Source organism: Mastigoproctus giganteus, chromosome 3, assembly GCF_048544385.1.
Source record: "Mastigoproctus giganteus isolate SK-2022 chromosome 3, ASM4854438v1, whole genome shotgun sequence".
In the NCBI taxonomy this organism is placed as follows: domain Eukaryota; kingdom Metazoa; phylum Arthropoda; class Arachnida; order Uropygi; family Thelyphonidae; genus Mastigoproctus; species Mastigoproctus giganteus.
The window spans coordinates 22980311-23002873 of NC_143577.1; the positions used below are offsets into that span (position 1 = coordinate 22980311).

Genomic DNA, 22563 nt, shown 5'->3' on the forward strand with positions numbered 1-22563 from the left:
TAACTGCAAAAGCCTCAGCATCTTTTCTACTCCTACAGACACCCTGCTGGGACTGTGTGAGTAGAAAATGAAGCTAACTGGAGTTGGGAACGTTAAAATCACCAAGGAAAATTACCTCATTATTAGGAAAGTTGGACCAGAGAAAGTCAAGTTTCAAAGAAAGGAAGTCAAAGAGCTCCAAATGATTAGTGGAGTTGGGAGAATGATAGAGGCAACAGATGAATTTGACAGAATGGGGTTGAAAGATTTTAAGCCAGAGGAGATTCCAAATTACTAAGTTTCTGACAGGAAATATTAGAGCAGACATATACACATGTACCACCTTTGAAGTGAAAGGAAGTGTACAGTGAATAATTAGGACAACTGAGATGAGTAGTGTTTGAATCAACTGATAATTGTGATTCCATGAGAAAAAGTAAGTGGGGTTTGGCAGACTGTAAATGGAAATGGATATCATTGAAATTGGAACTGAGACCAAGTATATATGTGAAATGAATGAGGATGTATTCGAGAGGTTTAGATCTTTTTGCAGAAATTTTGTTCCATTAGTTTGACTATTCATAATGTATTCAGTAGTAAGAAAAGTTGTGGAGGACATGTTGTGTGAGGTAATGAAATTCTTGGATATAGCATACACATGGCAAGAATACACCCAGTTCCTTGATATCATTTGGCTTTGACAATAACCGCTGCATACACACCACTCAGACTCCCACCAGTCACCAGAGTAGAGTAGAAGCAGCGAGTTTGTACACTAGCTGATCCGAGTGTCTCCCAGAAAGTTACTAACAGGTTTGGTCTGGTGGACTATCTAGCAGGTGAACACCATTTTAGAACTTAGTTAGACCTGTGTTACCACTTAATACTGCCAGGTAACACAGATAGGTATCATTCCTCAGGGTGGTATGGATGCCATACCTTGACCCCTGCTTACATTGGTTCACACCTGGGTGGTCGTCTCCAGTATATTATGTGTTGTATTTCAGGATTTGTACATGAGAGTTATACCCAAGTCCAAATCCAAGCAGAGAATCCAGTTGTTGGAGAACAACTGGATTTCGCCAAAATTTGGTCCACTTGACTCAAGTGTCATCTGAATATCAGTTCCATTAACAGTTTAGAGTTCCAGGAGCAAGCCCCTCTTATCATACCTGAGAGAATGTCTATGACAGCTTCAAGGATCAAAATAAGTTTAACAAACTCATAGAGAAACTAGTCAAACTATTAGAGGGGATGGACAAGTGATATGGAAAGGTTTCTTTTTTTTTTTTTTTTTTTTTTTTTGACTGATGCTGCATAAATTGCTTTCTTGTATGGCTTGCTAATACTAATACTGAAGAAGATAAAAAAAATAATAAATAAACTAATTTTACCTAAATGATTTCATGGCAACTGAAAATAAACTGGAAGAGAAATTGCTGAAGCTAAAAGTAAATATGGTAACTGAGGCTGATGCAGTCTGTCCACTTATATAAAAAAAAAAAAAAATTAGCAAAACATATAAGCAAACCTTTAACTTTAATTATGAGAACATCCTTAGTTTCAGAGGATATCTCTACAGAGTGGAAATGTACAAACATCGCTCATATTCACAAAGTGGGATCAGAGGGCAAAAATGAGTAATTACAAACCTGTAAGATTCACATCTTCCTTAACCACTGACTGCATTAAAATGCAGTCACCGGTTAAGGAAGTAATGCAGAATAATCTTGACAGGAGTTCAAGTTATACAGCAATCATAGATTGGATTTATTAAGAGGCAATCTTGTTTGAATAATCTGATTGGCTTAATGTCCAAGTTTGCAGAAATACAAAGGTTGGCAGGGTTGTTAATGACAGTAATGGCAGTGTGCTACTGCAACAGGATCTGGAAAAAATTGAGCAGATGGGCTGAGAGGTGGCAACTGAAGTTTAACATTGACAAATGCAAAGTGTTGCATATGGGTAGCAGTAAACCCAGAGTACTAACTGTAAGGTACTACACTCAGGGTAATGGAGAATGAAAAAGATCTGGGGTTAATTGTGCAGTCAGATATGAAGTTTTCTAAACAGTGCAAACAGGTTGCAAGAGTAGCTCATGTGGTATTTTCAATGATATATAGGAATTTTGCTAGCAGGGATAAGGAGGTAGTTATCTCCTTGTATAAGGCAATGGTCAGGCCACACCTTGAGTACTGCATACAGGTCTGGAGGCCTCATTTTAAATATATACAGCTGCTGGAATGAGTGCAGAGAAGGACAATTAGATTGGTGAGTGGAACAAAGGGTTGCTCTTACCAAGAAAAGGCTTAAGTTCTAGAAATTTCAGCATCTGGGGACTAGGCACCTTGAAGGTGATCTAATTGAAGTGTATAAGGCTTTGAATGGTTTGAACAAGCTCAATGCTGATGGGATTAAAATAAAAAAAAATCCACTTTGTTTGCCTATGCCTTCTAAATCCACAAAGTGGATTTTTTTTTTATTTTTGGCTAATGTATAATCTTCCATTATTTTGCCACTGCCAATACTTATGTTAATACTAATACTAATATTCTTAAATCAGTTACATATCCACAATGTCACTTTTTCTTTGCCAACTGGTCAGTTTGTGTTGTATATCTGATTACAGCAAAATGTATTATTAGAATTTTTTTTAGACTTTTACATTATCATAATTCTTCAAATTTTAGAATAGAATACATAGTGATTTCCCTACTTTTAAAATACAGTACTGTTCATTCCTAAAAATTAGTTCATTAATCAGAAGTAGATGCAATTTTTATATACGTATATAATATAACAGTATTTAAAAAAAAAAAAAAAAAAAAAAAGAGAGAAACAAATTGTAAAATACATTGGGAGAGGAGGAACTTTTATTGGCTTCTTTACAACATAGTTCAGTTTAATCAGTTTCGGCTGAGTGTTATATGGTTTTTCTGCCCCAGAAAATCAGGGGTTAATCATACCACAAAATTCAGTTCATAGACACAGTGCTCTAAGGTGTCCTGGACTTAGTTGCTAATTTTAAACAAACTAACTTATAGTGTAAACAAAGTATTCTTATTACTTTATGTAGTGATAAGCAAGCTGATACAACTGGTAATTAAGTTTCATTTTTGAAAACTTCTGTAATATTTCTCTATTATTTTGTCAGTTTATTTCTTACCTTAACCCATCAGCAGCTTTGTAAAAGATTATTCTTCCTCTACCCTAACAAAGTCATTTCAACCGCACACGTGCATTCGAAAAATCACCAAAAAATAATCTAAATTTGTTCACTTTTATGATGCCACCTTTATTAAAACATATATTTTTAATTAATTTTTTAGACCTGTTGGTGAGCAAAATACAAATCAAGAAACTTTCGCACTTCAATAAATGCATGCAACTGGATGTCAGCCTGTCATTAATTTCACATTTCATGCTGCTTCATGAAACACGAAGTGCATGCATTAACAGATTGATTCCAGACTACACTTCAATGTCACGAAGCCAGAGTGTGTTACCAATTGGAGGAAAGTTTGCATCAGTAAAGCCAGATCACTGTCAATGACAGATGTTCCTCAATGTGCACATAAAAATTAGGTTTAACATAATTCCAAAATTTTTCCTAATTGTGTGATAACTAACAGCAATTTTTGGAATTTTCAGCAAAGGAATCAAAGAAAACATTTTCAAAAACAAGTATTAGGAGTTCAGCTGTGTAAATGGATTAGATGAAGAACCCAAATTCTAAAATATTGTCTGGAATCTCATTAATCCTGCATGACAACAGCTCAGAGTTAATAAAGTAAATGTTAATAAAGTAAATAATGTTGCTACAAATCCATTTCAAATATATCATCTCCAAATATCATGATTCAGATAGGATGATTCATCTACGAGTTATATGTTCATTGCTATTGCCTGGCATGTATTCCAAGATCAATCTAGTAGGCATTCCTGGCTCAACTGATGATTCTTTTCTTTGTTCTCAATGTGTTCCAACCTTGAATTAAAATTTGGTGGATTACTAAATAAAACAGTTGCTTCAAAAACTAATGGATGCCGTTTGCTAAAAATGGGAACTTATCAGGGACTGCTTATGTTGGTTCACACCTGGGGGGACACCTCAAGAATACTAGGTGATGTATTTCAGGACTTGCATATTGAGGGGGGTATACCCAAGTTTGCAGAATGACTGGACTTCACAAAATTCTGTTCCCTCAACTCACAAGCATCGCTTGAATATCAGTTCTTTCAGCATTTCAGATTCCCAGGTAGCAAACCCTAGCTTATGTTGGTTCACACCTGGGGGGACACCTCCAGAATACTAGGTGATGTATTTCAGGACTTGCATATGGAGGGGGTGTACCCAAGGTTGCAGAATGACTGGACTTCACCAAAATTCTGTTCCCTCAACTCACAAGCATCACTTGAATATCAGTTCTTTCAGCATTTCAGATTCCCAGGTAGCAAACCCTAGCTTATGTTGGTTCACACCTGGGGGACACCTCCAGAATACTAGGTAATGTATTTCAGGACTTGCATATGGAGGGGGTATACCCAAGGTTGCAGAATGACTGGACTTCACCAAAATTTTGTTCCCTCAACTCACAAGCATCACTTGAATATCAGTTCTTTCAGCATTTCAGATTCCCAGGTAGCAAACCCTACCTGAGAGGATGTCTGTGACAAGCTTCAAGGTGGTGGGAGAATGAATTATTATTTAGATGCAACCAATTTTATGGTACATGATCACTACCCTATTGTATTAGTGTTAACCCTCCCACGAACATGTAAAACATGTTAACAGCAAGCTCCTGATGCCTTTATTTCACCAGTCAGTTTTTTTAATAGTATAAAATGGGGAACTATAAATTTATTCTTAATTCTGACACTATATTGTATAATAAGATTAAAAAAAAAATCTTTAGAAATCTATTAGAAGTCTTCATCCAAGTTTCTTACGATGACCTACTAACTGGTTAAAATAAATTTATTAAAATAAATAAATGATATATACATAAGATAAAATAAGATAAAAGCATTAAAATACAATAAGATAAAAGTGTTAAAATATAATATAATATAATAAAAGCGTTAAAATACATAGAAGCTTTCGAGACAAAGTGCCTCTTCATCAGCTAGTCAGTGAATGGTGTACTTGAAGCCATGACCGCCAGCACTCATGGCCTGAAGCACTGCACATAGCTACCATTAATAGTACCATGAATTGCACAAGGGGAGTGTGCTTACACCCTATTACAGAATGTACTGTATTGCAGTGCAATGAGCACTGGTGGTCATCACATGTACGTAATTCTGTTCTACCGACACCAGACTCGTGATACATGATCGTGCCCAGCTGACTTTTGCTATTGTAACCATCAATATATACTGAAGTACACCATTCACTGACCAGCTGATGAAGAGGCACTTCGTCTCGAAAGCTTCTATATATTTTAATGCTTTTATTATATTATATTTTAACACATTTATCTTATTGTATTTTAATGTTTTATCTTATTTTATCACTGTTTTATCGTATGTGTATATCATTTATTTATTTTAATAAATTTATTTTAACCAGTTAGTTGGTCGTCGCAAGACAAGGAACTTGAATGATATGCAACCTGACGTGCAAGGCCTGTTTTCTAAAATCATAGTCTTGTTAGCCAAAAAAAAATGTTTCCCAATCAACTATACAGCCAAAAACCAGATCAACAAGCATCAGAAAAAGAAAGAAACAAACTCCGTGTTAAGTATACATGAAATGATGTGTTTTGACAAATGTTGTTGCATAAAGAATTTTTTATGACTAAACTTTTCCAAATTAAAAAATAATTAATGATGAAAAATGTGAATACTAAAATTTACACTTATGTGGCTCTAGTAGTTATTTAAATTCATGTTTTATTTATTTTTTTTTCGTATACCAAATATATAAGAGAATGCCAACTAGATGGTTAACTTTGTATTGGTTAAGCCATATCTGGAATATTGTATACAGGTTTGGAAACTTCGTCTTATTACAGAGAAAAGCAAAATTAGTTGGGAGGGGGATGCAAAAGGATATTCTTTCCAAGTAAGACTGGGGTTCTATAAATTGTTGTCTCTGAATTGTAAACTAGACAGCTGTATGGTGATGTAATTGAAGTGTATAATGTGTTAAAAAGATTAAATAAATTAATTGATGATTGCATATTTACTCTTTCTCAGCTTTTTTAAAATTTAAATTGAAAACGGATAGTAACAGAATAGATGTGCAAAAATTTGCATTTGGCCAGAGAGTTGTGAAACACAGAGAGAGAGACTGACTGTTAGAACAAATTTCCAACTAGTGTTGCAGAATTTGTCAGCTTCAATGAATTTAAAGATTTGGACGGTTATTGTAGGGAATGGGCAAATGAAATGGGTATAAGCTTTACCTTTTTGCATAATGGTGACAATACTAATACATCTTTGTTAGTATTGGCAACAATATACTAATACAAATACTTTAGTTTTAGTTAGTAATGACAATATTAGTATTAATACTACCACTTTTGTAACATCTTTTTAAAACTTGCACTTCTGTTTTCATGCTAAACTTCTTATAGCTGTATTTGCAATATGTTTTTTTTTTTTTTTTTTTTTTGGTGAAAAGGACCTGTATACCATACAGTTACATATCATATCAGAGAGAACAAAAAAAAAATGTATTTGAGAATAATCATTGAGAAATGTGTAAAACATAGTAGGGGTTATAATAAAGATTTTTTTTTTGTCACATGTTTTAAAATTTCCATTTTCTGTTTTAAATGTGTATCCCATATTGTAAATATGGGATACACATTTTATGTGAAATTATGAGTTATGTAATTTTAATTTTTCACAAAGTTTTTTTTTTCCTTGTGAAAAAGTACATTTTGTATATAGATGGAGTTTGAAAATAATTTATTGTGCTAAATTTTTTCTTCAAAGCTATTTTGTTCAAATGAAACTTGCAAAGACTAATGGTAAAGGATGTTGTTGCTTACCTGTAAATATTATCATTATAGTGAAATTTTCTTAATTATCAATTAAAAACCTGTATTCATTGCAATGAGATTTTATCATATAAAATTTGAGAGCATTTTCTTCTTGTTCAATAATCATCAAGATGGTGTAAGTGGAGTCCTCCACAAGATGACACCTGCAAAGGCAATTTTATAGATACTGAAATCAAATTGTGGTGTCAAAATGTTTTGTTTGTGAGATCTTCCACCCATCTCAAGTAGGAAGGTTACAGAACTCTCTGACTGGTGAAGGTTTACTTTCAGAAATTCTGGTTCTCAGGGGTGTTCCTAGGGTATGTGGCACCCGGGTGCCAATCGCAATTTGTTGCCCTGGTACCAATTGAAATCTGGTGCCCCCCCCTTAAAATGTTCTTCATATGTGTATGTAAGTTTCAGGTGCCCCTTGAACATTGCCGCCCAGGTGAAGTGCACCCTTGGAGCGGCCCACCCCTGCTGGTTCTGATTACATGTCTCTAAACAATGACAACAAAAAAAGTATTAATTCCTATTCAAAATAAAAAAAATGGAAAAACACAAACTTGTTTCCTGGAAATTTCTTGTAGTTATGATGTAAATTATTCTGTTACTGCAACAATTATTTAAGGACAAAAATGAATTATGCAACATGTTAAAGCCTCTACACCAATGAAATCTACAATTATTATGAAAAGATGAAATATGGTAATGAATGGATGAAGTAGGAAAACTGCTAATTTTATGGTCGGAGGATAAGAATCAGAAATGCATGTTAATATGCCTTAAGTTAATTCATGAAAAGGCTTTCATTCTCTTATATTCTCTTATAATATTAAGGTGAGTGGTGAGCCTAGCAGTGCAGATAATGTTGCAGCAAGGGACTTTCTCGCTCTTTAACTTAAACCAACAAAGCTTAAACTTAAGCTTTGTTGGTCTACAACTCAGGAAATCCAAGGGGTATATATTATGCTGAAAATTATACACCTGATACACAAAAAGCCAGATGACTTTTAACCTATTATTGTAATCTTTGTTCTACCACTCAGAGAATCCAAAGGGTATCCAGTTGGAAGTCTAAAAATTGATGACAGTCAAATTTTCAGCACTGGTTTTACAGACAATTTTCTTCAGAGGTGTAAATATCTTTAACAGAAAGAACTTGCCTTTCAAGATCTTTTTGGTGATTGTGAATGTCTTGGGCATCTCAACCCATTTCTTAATCATGTTCACCCTAACATCAAGGGTTTTTTTTTTTTTTTGGTACCACCTAATATGACATTTCTCTCACCCATGTTATGGACCAGGGCACCACTGAAACATTTAAGGCTCTTTCTCAGGAAAATGTTTAGACAGGCTGTTAGGGCAACAGAAGGGAATATTGGAGTGACATTAAAAAAATTTTGGAAAGACTGACATTTTAAAAATTGTAAAGAATGCTTGTGTTACCCGGAATGAAATTTAAAGAAACAAGTGTGGAATCAGCAATAAATTGTGCCCACAGTTTATCACTGACATAAAGAGATTTGAAGTAAGTGTGGAGACAATGTCCAATAGCATGGCAGAGATTGATAGGCAACTAAATTTGGAATTGGATGAAGCTGATGTTCAGAAATTCATTGATAGTGACAGAAAGGAACTCACTAGCCTAGAATTGATTTAACTTCTGTCAGAACAGCAAGAAGATGAAATCAGTCAGGTGAAGAGGTGACTGAATAACCCAAAAGGTTCAATTGCAAGGATATGACTAAAGGTTTTTGCCTCTTTATGGAGGCTTTATCTGTATTTGAAAAATAAGACACCAATATTGAATGTTTACCAAGGTTTCTGCAGATATTTGTGATGTCCTTGTCCCGTGAAGGGTCATATATGAGGAGAAAAAGAAGATAGCTGTCAGACATGCCATCCCTGCACTTTTTTTTTCTCTGCCACGAGCCTCATTAGTTCATCTGACATATATTTTCATCTAAACCTTGAAAATAACTGCTGGTTGATAAAAAAAAAAAAAAAAAAAAAAAACTTAGTAGTTCTATGAGTGCTACCCATTTGAAGTTTGTGTTTGCTAACAACCAGAGTGAAAAGAATTTAAGATAGCACCTAAGATCATTGTAATCATCTTTGTGAAAACAAAATCTCTTATCTTTACCCTTACAATAGTTATTTTTTTGAATAAAGCCTACATAAATACACTGTGATCACTATCACTTAGTGATAATTAGATAATCTGCCTAGATAATTCACTGCCATTAATCAGATAAAAATATTGCTTTCTTTTGTTGCCTCTTTAACATATTAATATAGAAAGCAGTCCTGCAGCTAATCCAGAGATATTCTGCCACTGAGTGAGTTGTCAACCCACAAGTTCCAATCAATATCGGGACTGTTAAATTCCCTGAGTGTATAATTTTATTGTGTATAATCTTCTTATTCTTTCATAGTGTGTTTATTAAAGTGATCTCTGCCTAGATTTAGCATGTTAATATTATTCATTGTGATTTTGTGAATTTCCAGTATCCTCTCATCTGATAAAATCACACTTTAGGCATTTTTATATTTTTCAGGCGAATTTCTTCAATGTTGGGTTCCTGAGGTTATTTCGAGCTGCTCGACTGATAAAGCTGTTAAGGCAAGGATATACAATACGTATTTTACTTTGGACATTTATTCAATCCTTCAAGGTAATGCTTTTATAATTAATGATGTCGTATATTACAGTTTAATAATAATGTTATTATTATTATTGGCAATATACAACATGTTCCAAATATGTATGCCTAAAAGAAAATGTTTTGTATCCTAGGAAAAAATAAATAAATAACGGTACAATAATCTCCCAATTTATGAACATAGCTTATTTCTCACAAGTGACTTGTAAATTAAAGTTCATAAATTGGAAGTAATATTCCCATCAAGTAATGATGTAATGGTAGGTTGCATGCCATTTTTTTTTCCTATCTTTCATACAATTTCATTCATTCACTGTTTATTAAATGTCTGAAATCCAGCATGATGCAACACCAAGATTACTAGATTTAGAAGTCTGTACAGTATTTATTTATAAATTTATTTTAAATTTCTATTCTGAAATTTTCTGGTTACAATAATGATTTTCCATACTTTTTAATAAATATCAAGAAAATAATTTTTTAGAATAAAAAAAATACTGTAATAGCAACACTAATTTTATGAAAATAAAGAAAGAAAATAAAATTATTGCTGTATTGTATATGTACATATAATACACACACACATATATTAAAAACATAAGTACTATATTAAAATTTGAAAATAAAAATTGTACTGTACTACAGGGTTGGTAAAATTAAAGTATCCCTATGTAGAGGCCTCTGGAGAGAGTTCTAAGACTTGTACTGAAGAGAAATTTGTACAACAGGTACAATAAACAATGCACTCACCATTTATTGGGAAAAAAATTAGTTACAAAATTTGTCACTATATGGCACTGTGGCAATACAAATCACTTGAACAGCACTACAGTTGTTCACTGTGTCCTCCATTTTGGTCAACAACAGTTTCCATCGATGAACAGCATTTTCTACAGCAGAATGTAACATGTCAACTGGAATAGCCAGCACATGACGTCTAATGCTGTCCTTCAGATCTGCCAGAGTTTGACATCCTTCCCGATACACCTGGTTCTTTATAAAACCTTCATAAAGTGTTGCATTAGCAATCTTTGGACACAATGGTGGATGTGGGGTGGTGCGCCATCTTGCATGAATATGGTATCCTGAAGGTATCCACGTTGTTGCAGCTCTGGTATTGCGAAATTTGTCAACATTTCATAATATCGCTGTCTGATGATGGAACAGGTGCGGGGGTCCAGTCAGTGTTACCTGTTCAAAAAAAATATGGCCCAATCATTAATGTGGCCGTAAATCCACACCACACTGTCACTTTCTGAGAATGCAAAATGCAATGGGACCTCTTGGATAACTTGAGGGTTTTCTGTTGCCCAAATGTGACAGTTGTGCATATTCACTTGTCCATTTAAGCAGAAGTGGGCTTCATCACTCCAAAGGATGTTCCATGGCCAAGTGATTTCCACTGTCATTCGCATCAGAAACTGAAGTGCATTTGTGAAATGAATATCTGCATCAACCATGCTTTAGCTGCTGTAGCATGTGCATCTTGTAAGGGTAGTACCACAACACTTGACGCATTACTAGCCTTACAGTGGAATATGGCATGTCCACTTCATGAGAAACAGCTGGCACACTTGCGCTACCACACGGAGATTGACTTGATAAATCCACAACAGCCACAGCCACATCTTCAACATGAGAGGAGTCTATTCATTTTTGACCTCTACCTGGTTGAACACCAAGTTGTCCTGTCACTTCAAATTTTGCAATCATTTTGCAGACAGCACAAACAGTCATAGATCCATGCCTTATGCACTTCTGATGCCGGAATTCTCTGATAGCCGCAGCTGCATTGTTGCTGTTCTGATAGTATAGCTTCACTAATAGTGCCTTTTCCTCCAATGTTGTTGGCATTGCTGCTGTAGTGCAGGCAGACACACCTACTGTATGATTTTGAAGTGACTGCTTTGCTTTTATACAGTACAGTAGAGCTAAGTAGTGGCACTGTGGCAATAACTTACGATTATGCAAATAACTTACGTTATTTGCATAATCGTAACTAAGATAGTTACGTGCCATACGGTGACAAATTTTGTGACTATTTTTTTTTTTCCAATAAATGGCGAGCGCATTCTTTATTGTTCCTGTTTTCCAAATTTCTCTTCAGTACGAGCTTTAGAGCTCCAGAGCCCTCTACATAGGAATACTTTAATTTTAACAACCCTGTATATTAAACTACATATGTGCATATATGTACAGTATACTTAAATACATAAGTACTATAAGTATTTCATTCCCATTCATTTTACTTTTAAAAGATTACATCTTGCAAAGTCATTGAAATTGAGCAAAAGTTCATGAGACTGAGCTTTGAGTTTATAAATCAAATCTGGTGCATCAAAAATTCTAGCTCATAAAAATCGTTACATAAATTGGAGGTTTATAAATCTGGAGATTACTGTACTAGAAAGCAACCTAATCTTTGGATGTATTGGGTGATTTCCTCTATAGACACCATCATGTCAGATGTTTCTGTTTACATTTATGGATAGTTTTCAGTTAACCATAAACAGGCTTCTTAAGGTATTTACACAAAATGATTACTGTCAGCTATGAAAACTGCACTTTGAATGCTGTTGCTTTCCAGTTATTACAAATTCCTTTCATCTTCAAGTACAGATGAAAATGTAAAAATGACTTTTTGTTATTTTCTTATAAACAACTTCTATGTACTTAGTTCTTTCCTCAATTCTATATAACTTGAATTATTTAACACGCTAGGATTTGTAATTTTATATTAGTATTAGTACTGTAAAATGATGCAAGAAACTAAGCTTATGCAATATCAGTCAAAAAAAAGCAAAAAACCAACAGTTCCTATATCACCTGTCCATCCCCTCTTAGAGTTTGTCTAGTTAGTTATTCATTGAATTTATTCAGTCTCCCTGCTAGCTGAAGACAAATTTTTTCCTTAGTTTGAATTTATGCAATCATTCTTCCTTAATTTGAATTTATGCCTATCATGTGCACAAGGAAATGTGCACATGAGAGGCATAAAGATTCCATTGGCATTCAGCTTATTCAATCCATTCTGAGCCTTAAACACCTCAATCAGATCTCTTAGCAGGTGTCTAGTCTCCAGATGATGCAATTTACAGAACAGAAGCCTTTATGGGTAAGAACACTCTTTTATTGCCCCTCACTAATCCTTTTGCTCTTCTCTGCATCCACTCTAGCAAATCCACATCCTTCCACAAATGAGGCTTCCAGACCTATACGCAGTACCCAAGATGTGGCCTAGCCATTGCTTTATACAATGGGATAATTACCTCCTTATCCCTACTGGAAAAATTCTCATATATCGTTGACAAAATCCTAGGATGTCCTGGTAGCCTAGTTGAACTGCTGAGAGAGTCTCATATCTGACTGTGCAATTACCCCAGATTTTTTTCATTCTCCACTGCCCAGGGTGTGGCGCCGCACAGTTGGTACACTTAACTGAGATTGCTACTACCCATAGGGTGCCTCCGTAGCCAGGTGGGAAGGAGCAGCAGTACGAAGCACACAATTCTTGATTAGACCGGGGTTCGAGCCCGTCACCACCAAATACAGAGGATGCGGAAAGGTCAGGGAATGACCACCGCATATCCCAGAGCAATATGGCCTTAGTTGCTAATGCTCCTAAAAACCAAATAACAACAGCTACTACACATATGATGTACCTTGCATTTGCCGATGTTAAATATCAACTGTACTTCTCAGCCTATCTGCCTAATTTATCTATATCTTGTAGTAGGAGCATACCTGAGTACTGTCATTAACCACACTGCCTAACCTTTGTATCATCTGCAGACTTAGACATTAGGCCTAATATGATATGCCTTTATCAATATCATTAATAAATATAGAAAACAACAATGGGCCCAACACTAAACCCTGGGGGATTCCACTAATAACATAAGCATTAGCATTAGTTGAGGCATATGATGCAAGAAAACAAGCATATACAGCATCAGTCAAAAAAAAAAAAAAAAAAAACCTCTTTCCCATTTCACCCATCCGGTCACTCTAAATATTTGTCTACTTCAGCCTTAGATGTATTTAAGCTATCAACTTCCACAACAGCAGATGGAAGTCTGTTCAGCAATCAACAACACGCTGGTTACAGGCAAACTTCTGCACATCTATTCTAGAACTGTTTTTCCCCAATTTGAATCTGTGCCCCCTCAGGTTCTTAAGCTGAGCAAGCAGAAGTATCCTGTCAGCATTGAGCCTGCTCAAACCATTCATAGCCTTATACACCTCAATCAGATCACTTCGCAGGTGCCTAGTTTCCAGATGCTGCAACTTGCAGAACTTAAGCCTTTCTTCGTAAGCACAACCCCTTTGTTCCTCTCACCAATCTTGTTATTCTCTGTATTCATTCTAGCAACTCTGCATTCTTCCTAAAATGAGGCCTCCAGACCTATACACAGTACTCAAGGTGTGGCCTAACCATTGCCTTATACAAAGGGATAATCATCTCCTTGTCTCTGCTAGCAAAATTCTTATATATCATTGACAAAACTGGCAGCCATTTGCACTGCTCAGAGAACTTCATATCTGACTGCACAATTACCCCCCCCCCAGGTCTTTTTCATTCTCCACCTCCCTGAGTGTAGTACCACACAGTTGATATGTTTCTTTTGGGTTACTGCTACCGATATGCAGTACTTTTCATTTGTCAATGTTAAACTTCAATTGCCACTTCTCAACACATCTGCCTAACTTTTCTAGATCCTGTTGCAGTAGCATACTGTCTTTAGTGTCATTAACAACCCAAAGGGATAATCATCTGCAAACTTGGACATTAAGCCTGATATACCTTCATCGATATCATTGATAAATACACAAAACAACAATGGGCCCAGCACCGAACCCTGGGAGACTCCACTAATAACATTAGTCCACGTAGAGCAGTGTCCATTTATTACCACTCTCTGCCATCTCCCACTCAACCATCCATTGCAGCAACTTGCCCTTAATGCCATATACTGCTCCAATTTGTACAGCAGTCTTCCTTGTGCAACAGTATCAAAAGCTTTCCTGAAATCCAAGTATATTATATCAAAATAATTTTTTGCATCCAGTTCCTTTGTGACCACATCGTAGTATCCAATCAGATTGGTCAAACAAGATTTCCCCTTAACAAGCCCATGCTGTGTGTGAACTGTTCCTGCAGTCTTGTCTGGGTGATCTTGCATCACTTCTTTAACCAGTGACTCCATTATTTTCCCTGAACAGAAGTTAAACTAACAGCTCTGTGTCACCCTTTGTGAATTGGGGATACATTTGCACATCTCCAGTCCATGGGGACCTCCCCTGAATCTAAGGATGTTCTCATAATTATGGCTAAGGGTTTGCTAACTTACCTTAGTTGATTAGACCGGGGGTCGAGCCGGTGACCACCAAATACAGAGGATGCGGAAAGGTCAGAGAATGACCACCGCATATCGCCGGAGCAATATGGCCTTAGTTGCTAATGCTCCTAAAAACCAAATAACAAACAACAGGCGCCTCCGTAGCCAGGTGGGAAGGAGCAGCGGTGCGTAGCACATGCTTCTTGATTAGACCGGGGTTCGAGCCCATCACCACCAAATACGGAGGATGCGGAAAGGTCAGGGAATGACCACTGCATATCCTGGAGCAATATGGCCTTAGTCGCTAATGCTTCTAAAAACCAAATAACTAACTAACTAACTAACTAACTAACAAACAACATGAAGAGCAGTGTCCATTGATTACCACTCTCTGTCGTCTCCCACTCAACCATCCCTTTATCAATTGTAGCAACTTACCCTTAATGCCATATCTCTCCAATTTCTACAGCAGTCTTCCATGTGCAACAGTATCAAAAGCTTTCCTGAAATCCAAGTATATGATATCAAAATTATTTTTGGCTTTCAGTTTCTTTGTGACCACATCATAGTATCCAATCAAATTGGTCAGACAAGACCTCCCTTTAACAAACCCATTCTGTGTCTTAACTATTACTGAAATCTTGTTTAGATGATCCTGCAATGTTTCTTTAACCAGTGATTCCATTATTTTCTCTGGAACAGAAGTTAAACTAACAGGTCTGTGATTACCTGTGTCACCTTTTGATGAACCCCCTTTGTGAATTGGGGATATATTTGCACTTCTTCAGTCCATGGGACCTCTACTGAATCTAAGGATGTTCTCATAATTATGGCTAAGGGTTTGCTAACTTCCCTTTCTGCCTCCTTCAATATAACTGGATAGATTCCAAGCACCCCAGGTGCCTTTTTTATGTTTAACTTCAACAATTTCTCCTCCACTTTGCTCTCAGTTATTACAAAATAACTTAGCTCCCTGTTAGAGTTTGATAAACTTCTCGCATTCCCCTCCTTGAATAACCCTCATGTGTGAATGTAGATGCAAAATACTCATTCAGTTTATCAGCTATCTGAGCAGGATCATCAATAGTTGAACCATCTATGTTAAGTGGTCCAATCTGATTCATCCCTTTCCTTCTCGAGTTTACATAAGTAAAGAACTCTTTGCTGTTTTTCTTTGCATCCTTTGCCAAAGATTTCTTGTAATCTACCTTCGCCTGCTTAACCACCTTTGTGACTTGATTACAGACTAGTTTATACCTGCCATAGACTTCTGTGTCACATGATACTTTATGCATCCCATACATTCTTCTTCTCTGCCACGAGCCTCATTAATTCATCTGACATCCATTTAGGCCTAACCCTTGAACAGTATTTCTTAGTTGCAATGAAAAGCTAGTAGCCTCCAAAATTAAGTCCCTGAAGGCTTCCCATTTAGAATTCAACGTTGGTAACATCATCAGTTGATCCCACTGTACAGAATTTAAAAACTGTCTGAGACCTCTGTAGTCAATTTTACGAAAGCAATAACCCTTCCCTTTAGCCTCGATGGTAATTACATCTTTAAGTAATTTCCACATCAGTACATTGTGATCACTGTCACCCAGTGGTTCCTTTATCTGCAAATTCTTAATGCATGGATAATCACTGCTGATAATCAGATCGGAAGTATTACTCACTCTAGTTGCCTCTTGAACCTGTTGCTGTAGAAAAAAGTCATCCAATAAATCCACAAAACTCTTGCTAGTGTGCAATTGACCAACCCACAAATTCCAGTTAAAATCCAGATATTGACTGAACATTCTGATTTACTGACATTCTGATTTACTGACCCACTCTATTTCTCTGCACAATTCCTCATTATACTCATCAGATTCATTAGGCCTATAACACACACCTACTCTCATTTTTCCTTTCCCAGTGCTTATTTCACACCAAACAGACTCAACACTGCATTCTCCACCAACATCAATTGGATGAACTTCCTTAGATTTTATGTGTTTTTTTAACTAACAGCATAACCCTCCTTCCCTTCCTGTCCTGTCTATCCTTTCTGTACACATTGTACTCCCCAAATTCCAATTCTGCACTGCTTATATCTGTGTGACACCATGTCTCTGATATCCTAACAATATCTGCCTTTGATGTCTTGACTAGCACTTCAAGGTCATCAAATTTAGGTGCCTCCGTAGCTAGGTGGGCAGGAGCAGCAGTGCATAGCACACGCTTCTTGATTAGAACGGGGTTCGAGCCCTTGAACATCAAATACGGACGATGCAGAAAGGTCAGTGTATGACCACCGCATATTCCTGGAGCAATATGGCCTTAGTTGCTAATGCTCCTAAAAACCAAATAACAACAGCAAGTCTGGTTCATCAAATTTATTAACTATACTCCTAGCATTGGTGTACATGCAAGTTTACATGCACCTGTTCCTAGTGTTAGTTACCCTAACACAGCCCATGTGTTTACTTGTTCCACTATGACTCCCAGCAGTCCTGGAAATTGCCATTACCTTGCTTTCCAGGCTGCTGTTCATTCTAATAGAAGCAGTGCAAGAATCACTTTTGCCTCTGCCTGTGGCCACTGTCAACCTTTTAGTCTGCCAATCCCCCCCACAAGCTAGCAGTTTTCCGACCCACTTAACACTACTTCGATAGCATCAGCACTCCTAGCATTGGTGTACATGCACCTGTTTCTACTCTTAGTTACCCTAACACAGCCCATGTATTTACTTGTTCCACTATGACTCTCAGCAGTTCTAGAAATCCCCATTGCTTTGCTTTCCAGGCTGCTGTTCAATTGCATTTCAATAGAAGCAGTGCAAGAATCACTTTCACTTTTTCCAGCAGCTACTGTTAATCTATTAGTCCATGTATCCCCCCCCCAAGCTAGCAGTTTTCCAACCCACCTAACTCTGCCTTGATAGCATCAGGAAATATTCTTGCACCCTTTCTATTTACGCTAACTCCATCCCTTTAAAAACAGTCTCTCCTTTCAACAAGCACAGACCAGGCTGAAAAAAATTCTACTCCTTGAGCCTTGCACAATCTCTCCAGGGCTGAATTGATCGACAAGGCTCTCATCATATACACCCTCCTATCGTGTGTGGACAGAATTGCAGCAACTTTCACATTCAACCCTAACTCGCTACTTTTTTTCAATATTGATCTGTACTTAGCATTAGCATTAGTAGAGGCATATGATGCAAGAAAGCAAGTTTATGCAGCATCAGCCAAAAAAAAAAAAAAACCACTCCCATTTTGCTCCTCTGTTCGTTTAAAATACATGTCCTGAGCCTTAAATTTATTTAGGCTATCAAATTCCACAACAAGGGATGGAAGTCTGTTCCACCAACCAACTACCCGCTGGCTAAAGGCAAATTTCCACACATCTATCCTACATCTGTCTTTCCTGAATTTGAATTTATGCCCTCTCAGGTGATTATTCTGAGCAAGAGGAAGAATCCCATCAGCATTGAGCATGCTCAAACCATTCAAGGCTTTATACACTTCAAAAAGATCACCTCGCAGGTGCCTAGTCTCCAGACACTGTAATTTGCAAAACTTAAGCCTTTCTTCTTAAGAGCAACCCTTTGTGCCATTCACTAATCTTGTTGCCCTTCTCTGTACTCGTTCCAGCAGCTCTACATCCTTCTTGAAATGAGGCCTCCAGACCTGTATACAGTACTCAAGGTGTGGCCTGACCATTACTTGTTGAGTAAATCTGCAGATCTCTTACTCTAATGTCACCTTTTGTGGCCTTAAAAGATGATATCTGCTCTATGTCATCAACTTTTGACCCTGGCAGACAACTCCGGTCCTGTTCCACCTATCTTTGTCTCCCTGACAATAGAGTCACCAACAATAACTAGTTCCTCTGGGACCAACGCATTCTGCCTTGGAGATTGCCTCTGTTTTGTCTGATGCACAGGAGTGAGCTCTATTATTGAGCTGGGCAGCTGAGGGCTTGATGGGCCCCTCATATTAATTTCTTCGAGGTCATTTACCCTGCACCTCAAGCTCTCATAGATGCCCATCAGAATGCTGAGTTGGCACCTAGAAGATGAAAAGAAGATGTTTAGAAGATGAAGAAGATGAAACCAAACTTAAATCAACCTTGGTGGGAACAGATTGGACTAATGTAGTAATGCACTTAACATTTAACATTTACTTGTCTATATTTATCAGATTTTATGGTTTCATCTTTACAAGAATAATTTCACTAACACAATCTGAGCCAGCATTGGGATCATAAGATTTAAATCAAAAATTCAGCCAAATAAACATGGAGCAGAAAGAATGAAAAAAAAAAAGAAGAATAGAAGGTTCTGTGCAGCTCAACATTTCTTAAAGTATAACTGTTATGGAATATATTGTGAGAAACTCATCAATATCATTCTCTCTCTCTCTCTCTCTCTCTCTCTCTCTCTCTCTCTCTCTCTCTCTCTCTCTCTCTCTCAGGGTGACCAACAAATTTTGAAACTGTGTAACATCTTTGTGTCAGAGTGATTTTATAAACTGAAATAGTAAAAGGCAAATCTTTACATGAAATCCACCAATATTTGCAAGGGATTTCCTAACATTTTCCTCTTGATAGTGCTATGATCTCTCAGAGACATCATATCATCAGAGACATTTGCAAGGGATTTCCTAACATTTTCCTCTTGATAGTGCTATGATCTCTCAGAGACATCATAGGCCTGATGTAGCTGAGTGGTCAGGAGCAGGAGTGCAGTAGCACACACTCTTTGAGTGGGCCGGGGTTCAAGCCGCACTGCTAAATACGATTAACATTTGTATTGATTGATATATTGTAAACTCCACTGACCTGGTGGTCATCCCGGAGTATAAACAAGAATATTTTCTTCTGGGAGAATCCATTGTTGAAGACAGCCCTCATTCAACACACCACAACCAAAAGAATTATTGAAAAAACCCAAGAACTGCTGCAAGACGAGCAAAAACTGACTTATGACGAGATTGCATATTTTGTTTTCCTTGAGCCATGTTATACCATTTTATACCATTTTGATGAAATATATGGGAAATAAAATGTTGAATATCCTCTCTTCTGAAGATGATAAAGGTAGTCGTTGAAGAATTGCATATTTATTGCTATCCAGTTGGAAAAGAAGTTTTTCCCCCCTTCACAATAAATGAGTGTGGTTGATGAAGTATAGTTACAGTACTTTCAACTTGAATGAAAATGACTGTCTGCCAAATGACACCAGTTTTCATTGTTCTGATCCAAAAAAGCTTATGGAGCCAAGCAAACTGAAAAAAATGGCTATTGCTACTTCCACTTCCTCAGGTATTCTTTGCATTCATCAGGTTCCACAAGATTAGATGGTTAATAGACTATTATATTTTCATGTCTATGGAAATTTTTGAGATCTTCACTGCAAAAGAGGGAACAGATCGATTAAAGCAAGGTATATTAATTCCACACAACACTGCATCCTATTAACAAACCTGCATGTTCATTGAGTGTTTCTACAATACAACTATGAGATTTTTATCTATTTCCAGTTGAATGGTCCCTGGGGTAAGTGGGAGGCTAGATTTTCCATTCTAGATGAATTCAATGTAGCTGTGGGCAATACTGCATGAGTACTCACTATGAAAGGAGTACTTCATGACATTAGCAATCTTTTCCAACATTAGCAAACTACTTTTTACAAGCAGGAGGGTTATATGTGAAGGCAGATTACGAGAAATCTTTGGCAAAGGATGCTAAGAAAAACAGCAAGGATTTCTTTACTTATATAAACTCTAAAAGGAAGGGGATGAATCTGATTGGTCCACTTGATATTGATGATTCGACTGTCGATGATCCTGCTCAGATAGCAAACAAACTGAATGAGTATTTTGCAACTACATTCACACATGAGGAATTATTAAGGTTTGAAAATGGCAGAAGGTTATCAAATTGTAGCAGGGTACTTAATGATTTTGTAATAACTGAGAGCAAAGTGGAGGAGAAATTGTTGAAGTTAAACATAAGAAAAGCACCTGGGGTGGATGGGATCTATCCAGTTATATTAAAGGAGGTGGCAAAGCAACTAAGCAAACCCTTAGCCATAATTATGAGAGCGTCCTTGGACTCAGGGGAGGTTCCCACGGACTGGAGATGTGCAAATGTATCCCCAATTCACCAAGGGGGATCGAAGGGTGACACGAGTAATTACAGACCAGTTAGTTTAACTTCTGTTCCTGGTAAAATAATGGAGTCACTGGTTAAAGAGGCATTGCAGGATCATCTAGACAAGACTGCAGCAATAATTCAGACACAGCATGGGTTTGTTAAGTGAAAGTCTTGTCTGAAAAATTTGATTGTTATTATAATTTGGTTACAAAGGAACTGGATGCAAATCCAGTTCCTTTGTAACCATGTGGTTACAAATATAATGTGGTTACAAAGTGGTTACATTGTGGTTACACAAAGTGGTTACATAATGTGGTTACATTATAATGTGGTTACAAAGGAACTGGATGCAAATCCAGTTCCTTTGTAACCACATTATAATAACGCAGACTTTCTTCTACTGACTCTGTACAAAGCTTGAATCTGCCCTATCATGGAATATTGGGCTAAGTACAAGAACTGGAAAAAGAAACTCTGTCACGATAGTCTTACTGCTGATGCATTTGCCATGTAGCCACTGCAAACTCTGCTGCACTGGCTATGTGGAGAATTGCTAGTACCATCATAATATACAAAATGCTAATATGCAAAACCATCATAAAAATGTATACAAATGTACTCACACGAGCGATACAATGATTAATGGGAAGGTCATGTGATCTGGTTGAAGTGAAAAGCAGATGTCACCAAGTAGGGAACTAACAATGGACTACTTAAGCATTCTATATGTTGCCACCACAGCACACTACAGGCTTCACCACAGTGAATTTATTTTTCCTCTTCTTATTCTTAGCCGAATATTGTTCCCACATCTGTGGTGGTGCCCTAAAACCTCTCTCAAGCTGCTAAACTATTCAAAAGAAGATAGTAAGGTTAATTAATTTCCCATCTCTTACAAAGTCTCTCCGCTCTCTCTCATAGACATTTAATTTCTGTGCATGCCTTTTCTACAGATACATCATTGGGCACTGTACTTCTGAATTGGCATCTGGAATCTCTCATTCTCTTCCAAACCAGTCAACCAATCAACATCCATTTTCACTATGCAACTTAAAACTCAGAGAAATAACTTTTCCTTTTCCATATCTTTTTTAATTCTTTTCTCTGGAAATGCCTTCTTTCACATGTATTTTCTGAAAATTACAGTGTACAGAAATTCAAGTCTAATGTGAACAAGTATCTTCTCAATCTTCAACCCATGCACATTAGTAAATATTATACAGTCTAATATATTTTGTGTTTTTATTTAAAACAAAAATATGTAGTGCCTGTTGACTGATACTTCAATATCATATGTGTGTTAAGTATAACCTAATAGATGTCTTCAAAATATTTCTTGATTTTTAGGCCCTACCTTACGTTTGTTTGCTCATCGCCATGTTATTCTTCATATATGCCATCATTGGAATGCAGGTACGAGTTTGCTCTAAGTGAATTGTTGCA

General features: G+C 36.7%; 1 protein-coding gene across 1 annotated transcript in view; it reads left to right on the plus strand.

The window, feature by feature from the left end:
• The window catches only part of LOC150087800 (voltage-dependent calcium channel type A subunit alpha-1-like), a 1442149-nt gene that overhangs the window by 867042 nt on the left and 552544 nt on the right, over nt 1–22563 (plus strand). Inside the window, exons 27-28 of the mRNA XM_090369204.1 lie at nt 9533–9649; nt 22468–22533. Of these exons, the coding sequence (XP_090225330.1) occupies nt 9533–9649; nt 22468–22533 (183 nt within the window). The remainder of the gene's footprint in view (nt 1–9532; nt 9650–22467; nt 22534–22563) is intronic.